Here is a 15,956-nt window from a genome sequence, read left to right on the forward strand (position 1 = left end):
ATTTAATTGAGCTTGTTTTATATTACAGTATTCTTAGGGAGTTGTAGTTTCCCCTTAGAAAATTAAAAGATCTGATTTCAACTAGATACAATTTTATGTGAGGCTTGAAGGGGAAAATATCAATCAGAACAAAGCACTTATTTGGGTGATTTTATCTAAAAGTCTTAGTAAACGCTGTTCTCCTTTAGCGGAAAACGAATTTTTTTTAAACTGTGGGAAAATGCAGTCTTCCTGACTTGCATTTGTATAATTCTTTAGGTTTTCTGGTTTGTTTTTTATGTCTTTATGGTGCAAGAAAAGATGCTAAAATTGATACTAAAGTTGTGTCAGAGGCATGTAATAATTCATCTAAGTACTAATTTCAGACTGGATATTGTGAATGGAAGTAACAGTCTGCATTGTTAAGAGTTGTGGCAGTAAAGTAAAATGAGTAAACACCCTCATTTTAGATATCTTTAAAATTCTTCTTTCTCCTCAAAATGGAGGGGGAAAAGGAGGAGCTAAGAAATCAAGTATTAAACTCTTTACAAAAAACTCACAAAGTAACAGTACATTTTGTGATCCACCGACCCCAAGGACTCAGGGGTCTGATCTTTAGTCTCTATCTGTCTTGCAGTTTCTAACAGTGCAGCTAATATATTCTGTACCTTATATCTGCAGCATTTTAGGACATATATCTTAGGACATGTTACACTAAATTGAAAGTTGAAATACTGTGTGTGAATGAGAATAGGTGGGATGATAAACAAGAGGCTGTACTCTCTTATACCTGGCATTGCACTGTGTAGTTCTGAGGCTTGTGTAATGTATTATTATTGTAGCACATAGAATGATAATAAAAGATTTTGGGGGAAATTTCTTAGAAAGATGCTTAATAAGAATTTAATCTGTATCTTGTGTGAAGCATGCTTTGTAGAAAGCGTAATTCTTACTAAAAGAGGTTGTATAGGGACTTAGTGTGAATTGGTTTAAGGAATGTTGATGGGATGTTCAGAAACCATATTAAACCTGCTTAATTGTACATTAAAAACGATTACCTGATCTGTGATACAGTTATAAAAGAAAGATTGTCAGATTGAGAGTCATACCTTTTCCTACTACCCTTTATGCTGCAACCTAATACATGATGGTAAATTTAATTTCTGTCAATAAGTTTTTGTGTATTTCCATTTATTTCTCCTATACCCTTTTCCTTTCACAGCCTTTGCCATTTCATGATGCACATGGGTTTTTATTCTTCCCTGTTTATCTGCCTGTTGTGGACTTACTTAAAAAAAATGACCAAGGTTGCTGTATCTGGGAGTATAGTAACAATCTCATTGCAGTAAGGTCTGACTTCTGATTATCAAAATCCATTTGTAGGTACGCACTATGGCAAGAGATTTGTATGATGATCATTTTAAAGCTGTTGAAAGTATGCCTCGAGGAGTAGTTGTAACACTGAGGAACATAGCAACACAGTTAGAGTCTGCTTGGGAACTTCATGCAAACAGGCAGGTAAGTGTATCTCCTTTATTTTTAATGTGTGGCATCAGTGGAAATCAGATAATAATTAGACTAGCCTGTCATAATGTGAAGAGGAGTCATAGCATGTCTGTGATGTGGGGAGTTTTAATACATGTATTACCTAGTTTGGTACTTTCCTAGGACATGATCTTTCAACTGAAGCAAGCGGACAGATTACTTGGGTTCATTAAAATGATCTTTTTGTCTTTCAGTGCATTGAGGGAGAAAATACTTGGAGAGATTTAATGAAGACTGCTCTGGAAAACTTAATTGTACTGTTGAAGGATGAGAATACTATTTCTCCATATGAAATGTGCAGTAGTGGCTTAGTTCAATCGCTGCTGACAGTTTTAAACAATGTGAGTTTATAGACATAAGTATTTAAAGAAAAACTTCGTAACAAAATGAAGTTAAGACATGTGCCATAGTGTAAAAGATCTGTTATAAATCTGTCTTTTTTCTGTCTTGGTGACAATTAGACAGACTTGTTCCAGTTACTGGTCTACCTACTGAAAATATGCTATCACAATAGATGACTAGTTTGAATGAAAATAAATCAACTGTTCAGGTCTAGTGGCTGATGAATTAGCTTTTCATGTAAAATTGGGATTAATTTGGGATTTCAGTGAAACTACACAGATGTCTTTGCCTGTATGTGACTTGATTTTTTTTCCTCCTAGAATGTTGATTTGGATGTGAAACAAGACTGTAGTCAACTGGTAGAGAGGATAAATGTTTTCAAAACAGCATTCAGTGAAAATGAGGATGATGAAAGGTAAAAATAATAATAAACCAGGAAAATCCCCTTTGAAATTGTGAAGCAGTATGGTATGTTTAAAATAATTTAAAGAAAAATACCTGTTCTTTCCATTTCAATAGAAAATTGTTCTTAAAAGACAGCATCTAATATTGAAGTAGCAATGGAAAGTTTTTATCTCTAAGAGTCAGCCTGTTGATGAACAAGGTGACTTGTTCATCATTGTGCAGATTAGTGTCTTTCTTACTGTGCTATAACCATGTGACTAGGTAGCATCAATAGAAATAGCATGCTGGGATCGTTTCCTCAACTGGATCCTGTTTTCTGAGATAGTGTAGAATTTTTTCCTTTGTTTTTTTTTTGTGGTAACATAGTACCTGTTCTCTTTCACAGTCGTCCAGCAGTTGCATTAATTCGGAAATTGATAGCAGTGTTAGAATCTATTGAACGTCTACCTCTCCACTTGTATGATACACCAGGATCTACGTATAATCTTCAGGTAAATGTACAGTGATAACAGCATATCGCACTGAGTCATGCACAACTGAAGGGTATATGTTGCACGCCTTGTTTGCAAGAATCACATTCTTGTAGATGTGGGTAGAATTAAGTAAAGAACAACCAAATTTTGGCATCTGTTTCCTCTGGCAATGAAATGCATGGCTGTTCCTCTACCGTCACTTAAGCACTGTGAGGTAAAAGTAAATTTTGATTAAAGAGATAATGTGTTCTTTCTTTTACTTTCAAGTGTTGTCTTTATGTAGGCGCATGCTCGCTAGTTAAAGGGCATATTACTGCGATTGCAGACAATTATTAGTAAGAACAGGGGATACGCTTTAAAGGGTCCTGTCTATAGCTCCGTGTTCAATTGGAGATGTATGATGCCTCCAGGCTCAGCAGCTTGTTATACAGGAAACTTGGCAGTTTGGCTAAAAATAATACTTTTTTTTCCCAGTTTGCGTAGAGTCTTAATTTTTATTATTTGAAAGCCCAGTTCAGGGTTTTGCAACATGGGTAGGGAAATATAAGTATTTCTGTTTTCATGTTAAATGTCTAGGACATAGTTGAAAAAAGTTGCAAAACTATTGTTGCTGTTCAATATTTTTGAAAATAGTTTTTTGTTTCTATATTATTATGTTTGCTAATCAGCAAAAAAAAGCTATGAAGACATAGGAAAAGTGAAAAAAATGTTAGTTGAGTGTGTAATTGACTTAGATATTGTCATAGTAAAGAATTGTTTGGTTAATTGAAAAGTAGTAGTACTAGGAAATGACTTTTTAAAACATTTCATTAGAATATAGTGCTTAAGTTAGAGCAACAAAGATACCTGATAGGCCACTAAAACAGTTGTAGTGAAATACACTGTTTTTATGAAGATTGCAAAACCTAAACAGGAAAGCCTATATTAATGCTTAGCTGTTCTTTCAGATACTGACAAGGCGCTTGAGGTTTCGTTTGGAACGTGCCTCGGGGGAGACGTCTTTAATAGATAGAACTGGTAGAATGCTCAAGATGGAACCGTTGGCAACTGTTGAATCTCTAGAACAGTATCTCCTGAAAATGGTGAGCTGCATACCACACACAGAGTTCACAGGGAATAGTTATATTCTGCTTCTTTAATATTTGATTTGTTTTCTTTCATATGTAGGTAGCAAAGCAATGGTACGACTTTGATAGGGCTTCATTTGTTTTTGTACGGAAACTACGAGAAGGTCAGACATTTGTGTTCAGGCATCAACATGATTTTGATGAAAATGGAATTATTTACTGGATTGGAACAAATGCAAAGTGAGTTTTTCAAAGCTAGATATTTTAAAGTCAGACACAATAAACTGTAATCCATGTGGCAGGATGGGGACAAAGAATTCATAATGAAATCTTTTATTTTCTTAGTAGTGGGAGGTATCTTTTAATCAATAGAATTACATTTCTTTTCCATCTCCTTAAATAATAGAAAAATATAAATCACTAGTGTTGAGAATTTGTATGCTTCCCTAGGCAGATGGAGTGGGGAAGCTTGGGTCTTTGTTTTTGCTTGCCATGGTTCTGTTTGATTTTGTTGGTTTGGGTTTGTATTTTTTTTTTTCTTTGCTACAGTGTTTTAAAAAACATAAAAAAAGCGATGTTTGGAACATATCTAAAGTTGTCTAATTATCTAAAAATATATTGATAATTTTGGTGTGTGATAAACTCAGCTGTTAAATGCAATTTACAGTAAATGTCAAATGTTTCTCAAACTAGTTTTTTAAGTGATAATTGAACAGTATATGTCTCTTTTTAAATACAGGACTGCATATGAGTGGGTAAATCCAGCAGCCTATGGATTAGTAGTGGTTACATCCTCAGAAGGAAGAAATCTGCCTTATGGTCGTTTAGAAGACATCCTGAGCCGTGACAGTTCGGCTCTCAATTGTCACACAAATGATGATAAGAATGCTTGGTTTGCCATAGATCTTGGCCTTTGGGTTATACCATCAGCCTACACACTACGCCATGCTCGAGGTTACGGACGATCTGCTCTCAGAAATTGGGTTTTCCAGGTATCTAAGGATGGACAGAACTGGACTACTTTGTATACTCATGTTGATGACTGTAGTCTCAATGAACCTGGGTATGTCAATGTATTTTATCACTTTTCATAAAACTGAGTACAGTTAAAAATGTACTTGACTGTAGACTAATTTAATGTGTACTGTGTTTGTAATAATGTATCTATCTCAAGAAGTGGTTAGTGATACAAACTATCAAGGATGGGCTGGAGAATAAGTGATTCATAGGTTTTGTGTGGTTCACATAATGGTATTTGTGCTTTTCCATCAATGTAAATTTTGCATTTTGTTTTTTAACAAAACCATAACACCAACACTTATCTGATGGCTGCTCTTGTGTTAATAGGTTTATATATCTTGTAATATGCATGCATGATGGGTGTTATGGTTTTGTTTGCTTTGGTACTAAGTTTTTTTGGTTTTGCCTTTTTTTTTTTAATTCCTGTTACCTACCAACACCCCTTTCTAATAAACTTAAAGGTCTACAGCAACATGGCCTTTAGATCCTCCAAAAGATGAGAAACAAGGTTGGAGACATGTTAGAATAAAACAGATGGGAAAGAATGCCAGTGGGCAAACACACTACCTCTCCCTGTCTGGTTTTGAACTTTATGGCACTGTGAATGGAGTGTGTGAAGATCAGCTGGGTAAGAAAAAGAACATGTATATGTTACTTGCTCTTTAAAAATGCTAATGAAAATACTTCATAAAAACCAGTGTGAAGGTTAACTTTTGCAGTCGAAGTTGCTTAGAAATAAGCTCAAAATTATTCCTCATTCAGTATTTTCCTGTATTTTCAATTTACATTTCTTCCAGGAAAAGCTGCTAAAGAAGCTGAAGCAAATCTGAGAAGGCAGCGACGTCTGGTCCGTTCTCAGGTGTTAAAATACATGGTTCCAGGAGCTCGTGTCATCAGAGGAATTGATTGGAAATGGAGAGATCAGGATGGAAGCCCACAGGGTGAAGGCACTGTTACAGGAGAACTGCATAATGGTGAGCATGAATTGCCTGAATTTATTGAATCATGTTGAAGTCATTTGTTGCATAATGTCTGGTTCATTATGACATCATGCAGAATGGGTAGCATTAAAGTACTTCCTTTGTAATGCCTTGATAAAGTTGATAAAAGTATAAATACTTTGGAGAGAAGAAGCTTAAAATACTACAGCTGTTGGAATTTGTGAAATTCCATTTGAACACATAAAAAAAAACTTACTGTAAACGAAACTTTTCTACAGTTTTGGTTAATTAAAATATTAAACTGTTACTCAAATATGAAACTGTTATTTAGACATCTGTTACAAAATATATGAAGGTGAGTGATGCAAACTGATAAGTTAAGCTTTGGGCCTGCAGAATCTATAATTACCTTCCTCATTTCTTCTAGCTGAGCGTTTGCAATATTTTCCTTGACTTTTGTTATATCCTGTACCTTTCCTACCTTGCAAGCTTCTTTGGGATCAAATTTTTGTTTTTGACTTAAGCATGAAAATTTATTACCTTAAGGAGCAAAATAAAAGCCTGCAACAGCCAGGGAACTCAGTACTCAGAAAGTTAAGTTATTGAAGAGGCTTCAGGAGAGGTGGTCATCTTGACAGCTGAACATGCTTTCCGCCATTTCCCTTCTCTTCCCCTTATTTTGAGGTATATAAGGCATGCTTTGTTTCTGAAGCACCTTCAGCTACTTTTAGGTTCATTTTTAGCTGGACTTGAGAGTTTCTTCAAGTTAATTGAGTTGTCAGCTCTCAAACATGGAGACATCTCCAAAGCACAATTCCTTAAAATTATTTAAAACTGAACTTTATTTAAGCTGTTGAATACAGCTTGTGGGTAGTCTCCCATCATCCATGTATTTTTCTTATCAGATACAACAGTATCCATAGCTACATTGTAACTTTGAAGACTTTAGGTGTTGTTGGTGAATAGTATTCTACCAAAGCAGTGATTTTGTTTCTGTGTTCCAGTAAAACTACCCCATTTAACCATAGGCAAAATTGACGTTAGTTTATCAAATGGTGATGCCAATTCATCTCATTCCTTTAAAAGCTTTTTTTTTTTCATATAGAATTTTGAAAATGGCATCTAATTTACTTTTTTGGTTGTTGTTCACAAGTGTACACAAATGTTGTTTTATGCCTGTAATGATAGAGCAGAACAACTTTGAGTACATAATATGTACTTAAAACTTGTTCAGATTTAAAACTTGTAATTAATAATTTAGGGAAAGGAACTATACAAAAAACCCCCCAGTTATTTAGTAGTGCTTTGGAAAAAATACCTGGTTCAGATATTCAAAAAAGGGAAAAATTATACTGTATGGAGCTTTTTTTGTGTTTGATAAAAAAGGCAAATCATGGAAGAAAAAAAAATTGAGATTAGCTTCACAACTTTATCCTTCAGTGGTTTAGTGACTTGAAATTACTCAACTATAGCTTGTCAAGAAGGAATAAAATCATATGAGAATAACATGATCCAAACCTGCACATCTGGGGACGAGATGTCTACTTATCATATCTGAAAACTTTATCTTTTTTAGCTACTTTCCTTCCAGAGTGATATTTGTAAATAGCAAATTGCCTGTGATCATCTGTTTTGGTCTAGGAGTGGTGATTTTTGAATAGTTAAAAGCTGAAGGTGTACGTGACAGTCACAAAAAGAATATTTTACTTGATACTAGCTCTTTCATTAATAAAGACAAATACTTATGTATCTAGACCTGATATTTCTTTTGACTTTGTCTGAGATTGGAGTAGATAAGTAAGCTTTAGAGATTTCATTTTTGGATGAAATGTGTTTCAATTAAAGTAGTTACAACAATATTTGTTGCAGTTAAGATACAGTGAGAAATATTAGAATTTTTTAGGTGCCTTCTAGATTGTGGTACATAGTTAGACAAGTAAAAATAAATAATTTTGCCCCTATTTCTGTCCTAATTAGCTAAATCTTGTATGTTACGCTCATTATTGCAGATTTATTGTATTTAGCTGTTAAAAAATTTTGCCACTCAAAATAATAATTTAATAAAGGAACTTACCAGTAACATCTCTTTGGAGTTTTGTTCTCATCCCAGGATAGTTTTTTTCTATGAAACATAGAAAAAAACTCTTTCAATCTTGTAATTTTACTTGATATAGCCCTTACCTGATTGCCATAAGATTTTTTTATGAGTAAGGAATGTTCGAGTATGTGGAACTTACTGAACTAAAAAGCTGTGTATCTATAAATTAGTTCTTTTAATTTAAGAATAAGAAATCTCAAACTAAGCAGTTTCATGACATGTTGTCTTTTGGGTAAATATGCTTATCCACAAGCATCCAACAAAGAAAAGTGTTACTGAATGTCCATGTAATAATTACAGCTTCTTGACAGATGCTAGTAAAGTTATGATACATTTTAATATACATTTTTATTATTAGAGAATCCAATTTTGATAGATGCTAATAAAATTGAGATTCTAGTAGGTCAGGTCCCTTCCTGAAGGAAACTTTGTTTTGGCTGGATTCTGTGACCCTGAAGATTAAGGCAGCAAGAATGAGCAGTCTCTAGATTGACAGCATTACAAAATACTAAATTGTTTTGATTTAAGCGCTTCCCTTTTAATTGGCTTTAAGGGTTACTTAGTGATTTCATTGATTCAGACATTCAGAGCCCTTATGAGAAGCTGATCCCACATTGTGGAGCTACTGTCTGACACGCCTCCTGTCTGCTTTCTGCTGGATCTCACAAACTCCTGTCCCTTTCCAGGCTGGATTGATGTCACCTGGGATGCTGGTGGCTCTAACTCTTACCGTATGGGCGCAGAAGGAAAGTTTGACCTCAAGCTTGCACCAGGGTACGACCCTGATTCAGCGGCATCACCCAAACCTGTTTCATCCACTGTTTCAGGCACAACGCAGTCATGGAGCAGCTTGGTGAAAAACAACTGTCCAGACAAGACGACTGCTGCTGCAGGCTCCTCAAGTAGAAAAGGAAGCAGCAGTTCTGTGTGTAGCGTGGCAAGTAGCAGCGACATCAGCTTGGGTTCGACCAAAATGGAGCGGAGATCAGAAAGTGTATTGGAACAAAATATAGTTTCAGGCACTGACATCCATGAACCAATTGTTGTTCTGTCTTCTGCCGATAGCGTGCCTCAGGCTGACATAGGGTCATCTTCCAGTGCGAGCACCAGCACCTTAACAGCGGACATGGGAAACGAAAATGCAGAGAGGAAGTTAGGTCCTGATAATTCAATACGTACTCCTGGGGAGTCCAGTGCTATATCCATGGGAATTGTTAGTGTAAGCTCTCCTGATGTGAGTTCAGTCTCTGAACTGACTAATAAAGAAGCAGCTTCCCAACGACCCCTAAGCTCTTCAGCGAGTAACAGACTCTCAGTCAGTTCTTTGTTGGCTGCTGGGGCACCCATGAGCTCCAGTGCAAGTGTTCCGAACTTATCATCTCGAGAAACTTCCAGCCTGGAGTCCTTTGTACGAAGAGTGGCAAACATAGCACGTACCAATGCCACAAACAACATGAATTTGAGCCGGAGTAGCAGTGATAACAATACTAATACTTTGGGAAGAAATGTTGTGAGTACTGCAAGTAAGTAAGCTATTTTTATTTTTAGTTGAGGATTTTGTTGTCTCCTTGGTTTTCGTTACCCTTGAGTTTGGATTGTGTTGGTTTAATAGAGAAATGTACTTAGAGCAGCCTTGACCTAGTATGAGCCTGTAGAACTCATGAAGGACTCACAGAGGTCCTGTCAGCTGAAAAGTGTTACATTACCCTATAATGTCAGATCACAGGTACTCATCAAACAGAAAGAAATTTGAAATTGATGATTGAAATTGATGTTGATTATATGTTTAAGGAGAGTGTATGGATTAGACCAAGAGAATGGAAATCTAGCAACAGTAGCTAATGTCAGGTACTTAGGCTTTCTGATCTGTGTAGATTTTGCATATTTCTATTATTTTTCCATTTTCCTCAGGAAGGGCAGTTTGTGCATATTGTGAAGTGTTTGAGCATAGGAGCTAAGAACAAAGTACGAAGGAAAAAGAACTACAGCATAATGAAATGTTAGCAGATTCCTGATTTTGTCAAGCTGCTTAACATAATGTACTGTAATACTGAGTGTGTTTTCTAGAGATGGTAGGTATGATCATTAAGGCTTAGGTTTGGTGAACTGTTCAGGCATATTAAATGTAAGGAAGTTTGTAGTTAACAGTGTTTTAAATGGCATTATGTACATTATGTATTCTTTAACATTTGCATGTTCTTAGATTATATATGTAGGAGCAAGGTATTAGCAAGGTAAGCTATAAACCTGCTTGTTGTGAGTTCACTCTTTTTTTGAGCATGCTCCCATCAAAATTGTTACTTGTCTGGTATTTTGTTCTCTGATTGTGATAGTAGTTTAAACAGAGAACTGCATTTCATGGGTTAGGCAAGTCAGAAAAAGTGAAATTATCCGAGCTAGAAAAAAGCATAAATTTCTTGTTAAGCTTTCATGCTTGTCATGATTGTCAGTGAAGCTGGTGAAAGGTCTGGAGCAGCTGTGGGGTGTTTAGCCTGGAGAAAAGGAGGCTCGGGAGAGATATTATTGCTCTCTGCAACTACCTGAAAGGAGGTGTAGTGAGGTAGGGGGCAGCCTCTTTTCACGGGTAGGAAGTTACAGGGGAGGTTTAGATTACATAATAGGAAAAATTTCTTCATTGAAAGGGTGCTCAAGCACTGGAACGGGTGGCTCAGGGAAGTGGATTCACCATCCCTGAAAATGTTCAGAAGTTGTGTAGAACCTGGGAATGTGGTTTAGTAGTGAACATGCCAGTGCTGGGCTAACATCTGGACTCAGTCTTTGAGGTCTCTCCCAACCTTAACAATTCTATGACTCTATGCTTCCTTATTTAGAAATTGTGTGTTTGCTTTTAGCATTTTAAAATATTTTAAATACTGAATGTTTTCTTTTTTTGATGGGGAGTTTTTTTAATGTATCCTTCTATTCATGTTGTGATACTGGCCATGAGGGCGAAGTCTTTTGCAATAAAATAGTAAGATATTCAAAGAAGGCTTTCCAGTACTTGATCCTCTTAAAGACAGATAGAATGCCTCTGGTTCTGAAGTAGTTTTGTATTCAGGGGAGGAAAAAAAAGAGACCGCCTTTGAAAAACATGGTAAAATACTTCAACAGCATGTCTAAAATTTCATGAATGTTTGATAATATATACTGCAAAAGTTAGAAATAACAATGAGGCAGCTTAAAAATAGTCATACTTTATATTATCCTTCATGTAGGTATTATTTTGGTTCATGCTTTTTATATGATTAGAAACTGAAATGGTAGCTCATGTTCCTAAGAGTTCAGAGATAATATTTGAATAATCTCCCCAGAGTTCAATTAGAACATTGTAAAAAGCTTGATTTGTTAAATTTTTATTATTTTTTGGGTTTTTAGCCTATTCAGGTTAAAAAACCCCAACCAACCAAAGACCAACCAAACAAAAGACTCCCACCATCAAACAAACCACCCACAGCAACCCAACACCCCAAAAATCAAGACTGAAATAATTGTTAGTGAGAAAGTTTTTCTGGACTTTCTGTACTGGTTGCATTGAAAAAAACATCAGTATTTGCCAGAAGCTAAGTGGTGTCCAGAGTAGCCAATTTCCATTTGCTCTTGAATTCAGAGCAAACAAAATCCTGATGCTTAATGGCTTTTTCTGTTTACCGTAACAGCAAAGAGTTTGCTGTTATTAATTAGCAGAGGGTGAAAGATGTGCATACTGAACAGCTTATTTTCAAGCTCTTGAACAACGAAAGAAAAACTCTTTAGTTTTTCATTTCCATGCTTTTATAGAGAAGAACATAAGCTTATTAACAATGCTAAATTTAAAATGTGTACTTTTCCTCATTGTTATACTATTATTTGACACCCCTCTGCATTGTTATATTTTTATTTGCAAAATGTTAGCTATGTTATTAAGGGGCAGGAATGTATGTAGTGACTGTATGTAACAGAAGGAAAGCAGAGATAATAACTTTCCCACCCCACCCCCAACAAAAAGCTACCAAATTCACTTAGGGGAAGAAGCTTTGTTATATCCTTCTTCCAGGGTAGTAATGTTTGCAGACTTTGGTAATAATAATATGAAATGCAGAGGTGTTTTTTTTTGTTGTTTTTTTTTTTTTTTTAAGAAAGCAGTTTCTCAGTTTACATAAATGGCAATAATGAAACTTCTTTTAAAACTGAGTAACTTGCATTTAATAAAGTTCAGAAAAAGTAAATTGGAAAACCTAAGGCTTAAATTCTTAGTAGAGATGACCTCTCAAATTTTTTTCTCCAAACTTGTGGTTAATCTCCTTGATTAAAGATAAGCGTGTGAGAACATATTTTGCTGACTGGGATATAAAGGTGTAGTTGCACATAGGTATAACTTATACTCAGGTACACTATCTGAAGTTATTTCTGAGTCTACAGCGAATTCAGGTTTTTTTCAGTTGTTCACTAAAATGCGTTTACTGTTTTATTTGAATGTGCAGTAAGGTAACTTTTTAGTTGTTGCTTGCTTATTCTGAAAATTATAAATCATCTAACATAAGTCATATATTTCACAGTGCTGTCAGTTCAGGTATGTTGACTGATGAACATATATTTTTGTAGTTGTTTGAAAAATAACAAGTCAGAGCTAATTTAAGAACCTTAGAAAAATGCACAGTAATCACAAGTTTCACATTTGTTTTAGTATGTTCTGTTTCCAATTCACTTATATATAATTAACTTGTTTGCGCTATGTAATACTGTAATTTAGATGTTAAATTTCATTTTAGGCTTAATGATAGATCACAATGTTGGAGTAACAAATTTCAGACATTCTTTACATATATTGAAAATGAAATTAAATAATTTCAGATATATAGTGGGATTTTGGGGATTTATTTGATAAAATTATTTATTTCAAATGTTTGCAAGGGAATAAGCCCAGAAGTGGGCATCTATGCTGTAAGGTCCACTTCTGCATTGGGAAACCCTTCCCCTTTATAGTCTGTTGTTCTTTATTATAAAATAACACTGGTAATTTTTCAACCCCAAATATATTTTTCAACACAGGAGTCATGCATGTAAATTGTACTCTTCAAGTCATCAAATAATTTATTTTATCTTACCATATCTTTATCTATAGCGTCTCCTCTTATGGGTGCCCAAAGTTTTCCTAATCTGACTACAACTGGTACCACATCAACAGTGACCATGTCTACATCCAGTGTTACTAGCAGCAGCAATGTAGCTACAGCAACTACAGTTTTATCTGTTGGTCAGTCGCTTAGTAATACTCTAACTACTAGCCTAACATCAACATCTAGTGAGAGCGATACAGGGCAGGAGGCAGAATATTCTTTATATGGTAAGTTTCATTTTTGAATGAACATAAGCATTAGACTTCCCATTAATGACTTTTCCTTCTATCCCAATGTTATTATTTTCTCATTTAGTAGTTTATTTACTGAAAAGTATCTGAAAGTTGAGCTGTTTGTATGTTACTAGTTCTGTAAGGCAGTAAGTAAAATAATATTAATGTAGTAGTATTTCCTTGTGTTTTCAAATCTTTATTCTCAGCAGTTTCTATCCCATATTACTATTATTTATTGTATAGTTTATCTAAGTATTTGAATATTTTCCCTCATCAAGTTTAGTTCCTAATGTAGTTTGCATATGTACTTCTAATTACAATCAAAATATTATTTTTTGTTGTGTTGTACAGGCATGCTTACATGCAAAGTCTCATGTACCTTGTATTACTCTGATTGAAAAGCATCCACCATTAGGCCCAGTGTACCCTTAAAATAGCTTCCAGGTATCTCAATGCTGTAATAGTAATTTCAAAAAATTGGAAAAAACCACAAAAATTGGCAGGAGGAATGAAATTATATGATTTGACAAACAAATCCGGAGTTATGTGCACACTGTACCCTAGAAACAGACTTCAGGACAGAGGTTACTTGAGGCATATGAGTACAGTGAAATAAGGTTTAGATAATTCAGTTAGTAATACGTGGGAATCAAGCTGATAAAACGAAGTCAAGAAAAACTTGGGTTGGATAGTGGAAAATACTTCCTAATGTAAAGTTTATTGATTTGTGAGATATTATTGAAAGAAAGATACTTCATTTAAAATATTGTTGTATTAAGATTGTGTTCTATGTTGCTGTCTATTGAAATTGCTTGAAAAGTTTCTGGTCATTTCAATGGGTATTGGAATTGAACCACTTGGAGTCAGTTGATTAATATATCTGCATATACCATTTCTCTTTACTCTTTTAATTAAGTCTAAATTGATACTTTGATTGGGTGACACATCTTAATATATATCACCAACAACTGCACAAGTAGAATGCATTCACGTATCAGTAGGGAGTATAACAACTATAGGAAGGGTGTTTGGGTGGTATAGATGGTTTCTATGTGCATAGAAAAATGTAAAAGTTCAAAGCTTTATTCCAGTCCACTTGGATTGCTGTGAACTTCTTTTTTGGTTTTGGGAGGTTGTTTTTTAAATCTCAGTACTAAGTGAGTAAAATGGAATTTTGCCTTCAACTTCTTTTTACAGTAATTAATTAGCAATTGAATCTTTAAAATATTACTCTCCTTACCTTTACATTGTAAGTTAAGGTATAAACCACGTGTTTTTAGTGGAAATTATGTCACTCACCTGTTTTTAAGTTATTGAGACATAGAAACAGACAATATGCATTTGTGCACCATTTTCTGGACATCATTTGTAATCTCCTATAAGTGTAATTATAAAATGTTATAATCAAATGAGGAACAGATCACTCTTGCTGATCACTATTAATTGTACCAATAGTAAGTGCTTTTGTAGTTACGCTGTTGACTAGATCCATGGACTTTTTAACAGTTATGTGGTTTTACCACAGCTTTCATTCCTGTTATGCAGTAAGCAATTTTTTTTTTTTCTGATTTAAGTGATATTTCTTTTTTCACTCTTCCCAATGCTTCTGTTCTTTATTTTAAAAAATCTGCTTTAAAAGTTATTCTTGTCTTTTGTTCTGTATGTAAATATATATACATATGTTACAGATTTTCTTGATAGCTGCCGAGCTAGTACTCTGTTGGCAGAGTTAGATGATGATGAGGATCTACCTGAACCAGATGAAGAAGATGATGAAAATGAAGATGATAACCAAGAAGATCAAGAATATGAAGAAGTTATGGTATGATATAGTTAGCATCAATGATACTTAATTGACTAACAGATGCTTTAAGAATCCACAGCCTTTTTTTTTGGCAATAAGAAGTCCTAGCTACAGTATCTCCATTAGTTAAAACAAATTTATTTAGATTCATTTATTTTCTTGCATATGGTCAAAACCACAAGAAGTCTTTTTAAACACCAACATACCCAAGACTTTACAGATCAGAATTAATGTCTTAAACCATGCTGGGAACAGGTCGACAGACAGTAGAAATGATGGATCACTAGTTCACAGGCTGATGAAATAGTATGACTGTGGATATATAATGCACACTGCTGCATTTTGTAGTGATTAATTTCTGGTGTTGTTTAACTGTAGGCCTGTATGAAGAGTTTGCCATAGGAAATATCTCTCTTCTCAAGAATACTCCCAAAACCCCAACAAAAAAAACAATGGGGTGGGAGCTAGACAAAATCCAGCATGGTAGTTCTCATGGTTCTTGCCTAGACTATCAGGAGTTCTGGCTTTTCATTTGGTTGTTCTTTACTGGAATGAACAGTGCCTGGTCTTCTACTATCACTGAAGTGATCAGAATGAATATTGCGAAATCTAAGAGGAAAAATTGAAGGCTTCACTAATGCTAACTTAAAGTTTTACAGAATAAATATAAATATTGTTTGATGGAATTATAGACTTCATCTTTAATTAATATGCAAATATTTATTTCATTTGAACCAAAATATGTAGCATTTTAACTTACTTTGTTTATGGTTTTAATAGAGACTCAGGTACATGACTAAACATCTTGATGTTTCACCTTTTGTACAACAATACAAAGTTAGGAAAAAACTCAAGCCAGTACAACTTAAATGGATCTACAATGCAAACAGTAACTTTAGTTTGTATTATGTTGACCAGTTTAAAAAAATTATTAAATGGGGTTACTATTGTTG

At 34.7% G+C, this 15,956-nt stretch overlaps 2 protein-coding genes across 11 annotated transcripts in view; one reads left to right on the top strand and one right to left on the bottom strand.

Annotated features, from left to right (window-relative positions):
- Positions 1-15,956, bottom strand: part of NUBPL (NUBP iron-sulfur cluster assembly factor, mitochondrial) — a 284,585-nt gene that overhangs the window by 219,734 nt on the left and 48,895 nt on the right. The gene's annotated exons all lie outside the window — the stretch shown is intronic.
- The window catches only part of HECTD1 (HECT domain E3 ubiquitin protein ligase 1), a 60,810-nt gene that overhangs the window by 29,398 nt on the left and 15,456 nt on the right, over positions 1-15,956 (top strand). For 6 of the 10 annotated variants that reach the window (XM_021539332.2, XM_021539340.2, XM_021539336.2 and 3 more), the window contains exons 16-27: positions 1,363-1,497; positions 1,719-1,865; positions 2,187-2,281; positions 2,657-2,762; positions 3,692-3,826; positions 3,912-4,051; positions 4,551-4,874; positions 5,293-5,459; positions 5,629-5,805; positions 8,557-9,393; positions 12,972-13,193; positions 14,888-15,021. In XM_021539332.2, coding sequence (XP_021395007.2) covers positions 1,363-1,497; positions 1,719-1,865; positions 2,187-2,281; positions 2,657-2,762; positions 3,692-3,826; positions 3,912-4,051; positions 4,551-4,874; positions 5,293-5,459; positions 5,629-5,805; positions 8,557-9,393; positions 12,972-13,193; positions 14,888-15,021 — 2,619 coding nt within the window. The remainder of the gene's footprint in view (positions 1-1,362; positions 1,498-1,718; positions 1,866-2,186; positions 2,282-2,656; positions 2,763-3,691; positions 3,827-3,911; positions 4,052-4,550; positions 4,875-5,292; positions 5,460-5,628; positions 5,806-8,556; positions 9,394-12,971; positions 13,194-14,887; positions 15,022-15,956) is intronic. The other 4 variants (XM_021539339.2, XM_077784046.1, XM_077784047.1 and 1 more) reach the window with 1 other exon arrangement.

The sequence above is a fragment of the Lonchura striata genome, chromosome 6 (genome assembly GCF_046129695.1).
Source record: "Lonchura striata isolate bLonStr1 chromosome 6, bLonStr1.mat, whole genome shotgun sequence".
Lineage (NCBI taxonomy): Eukaryota > Metazoa > Chordata > Aves > Passeriformes > Estrildidae > Lonchura > Lonchura striata.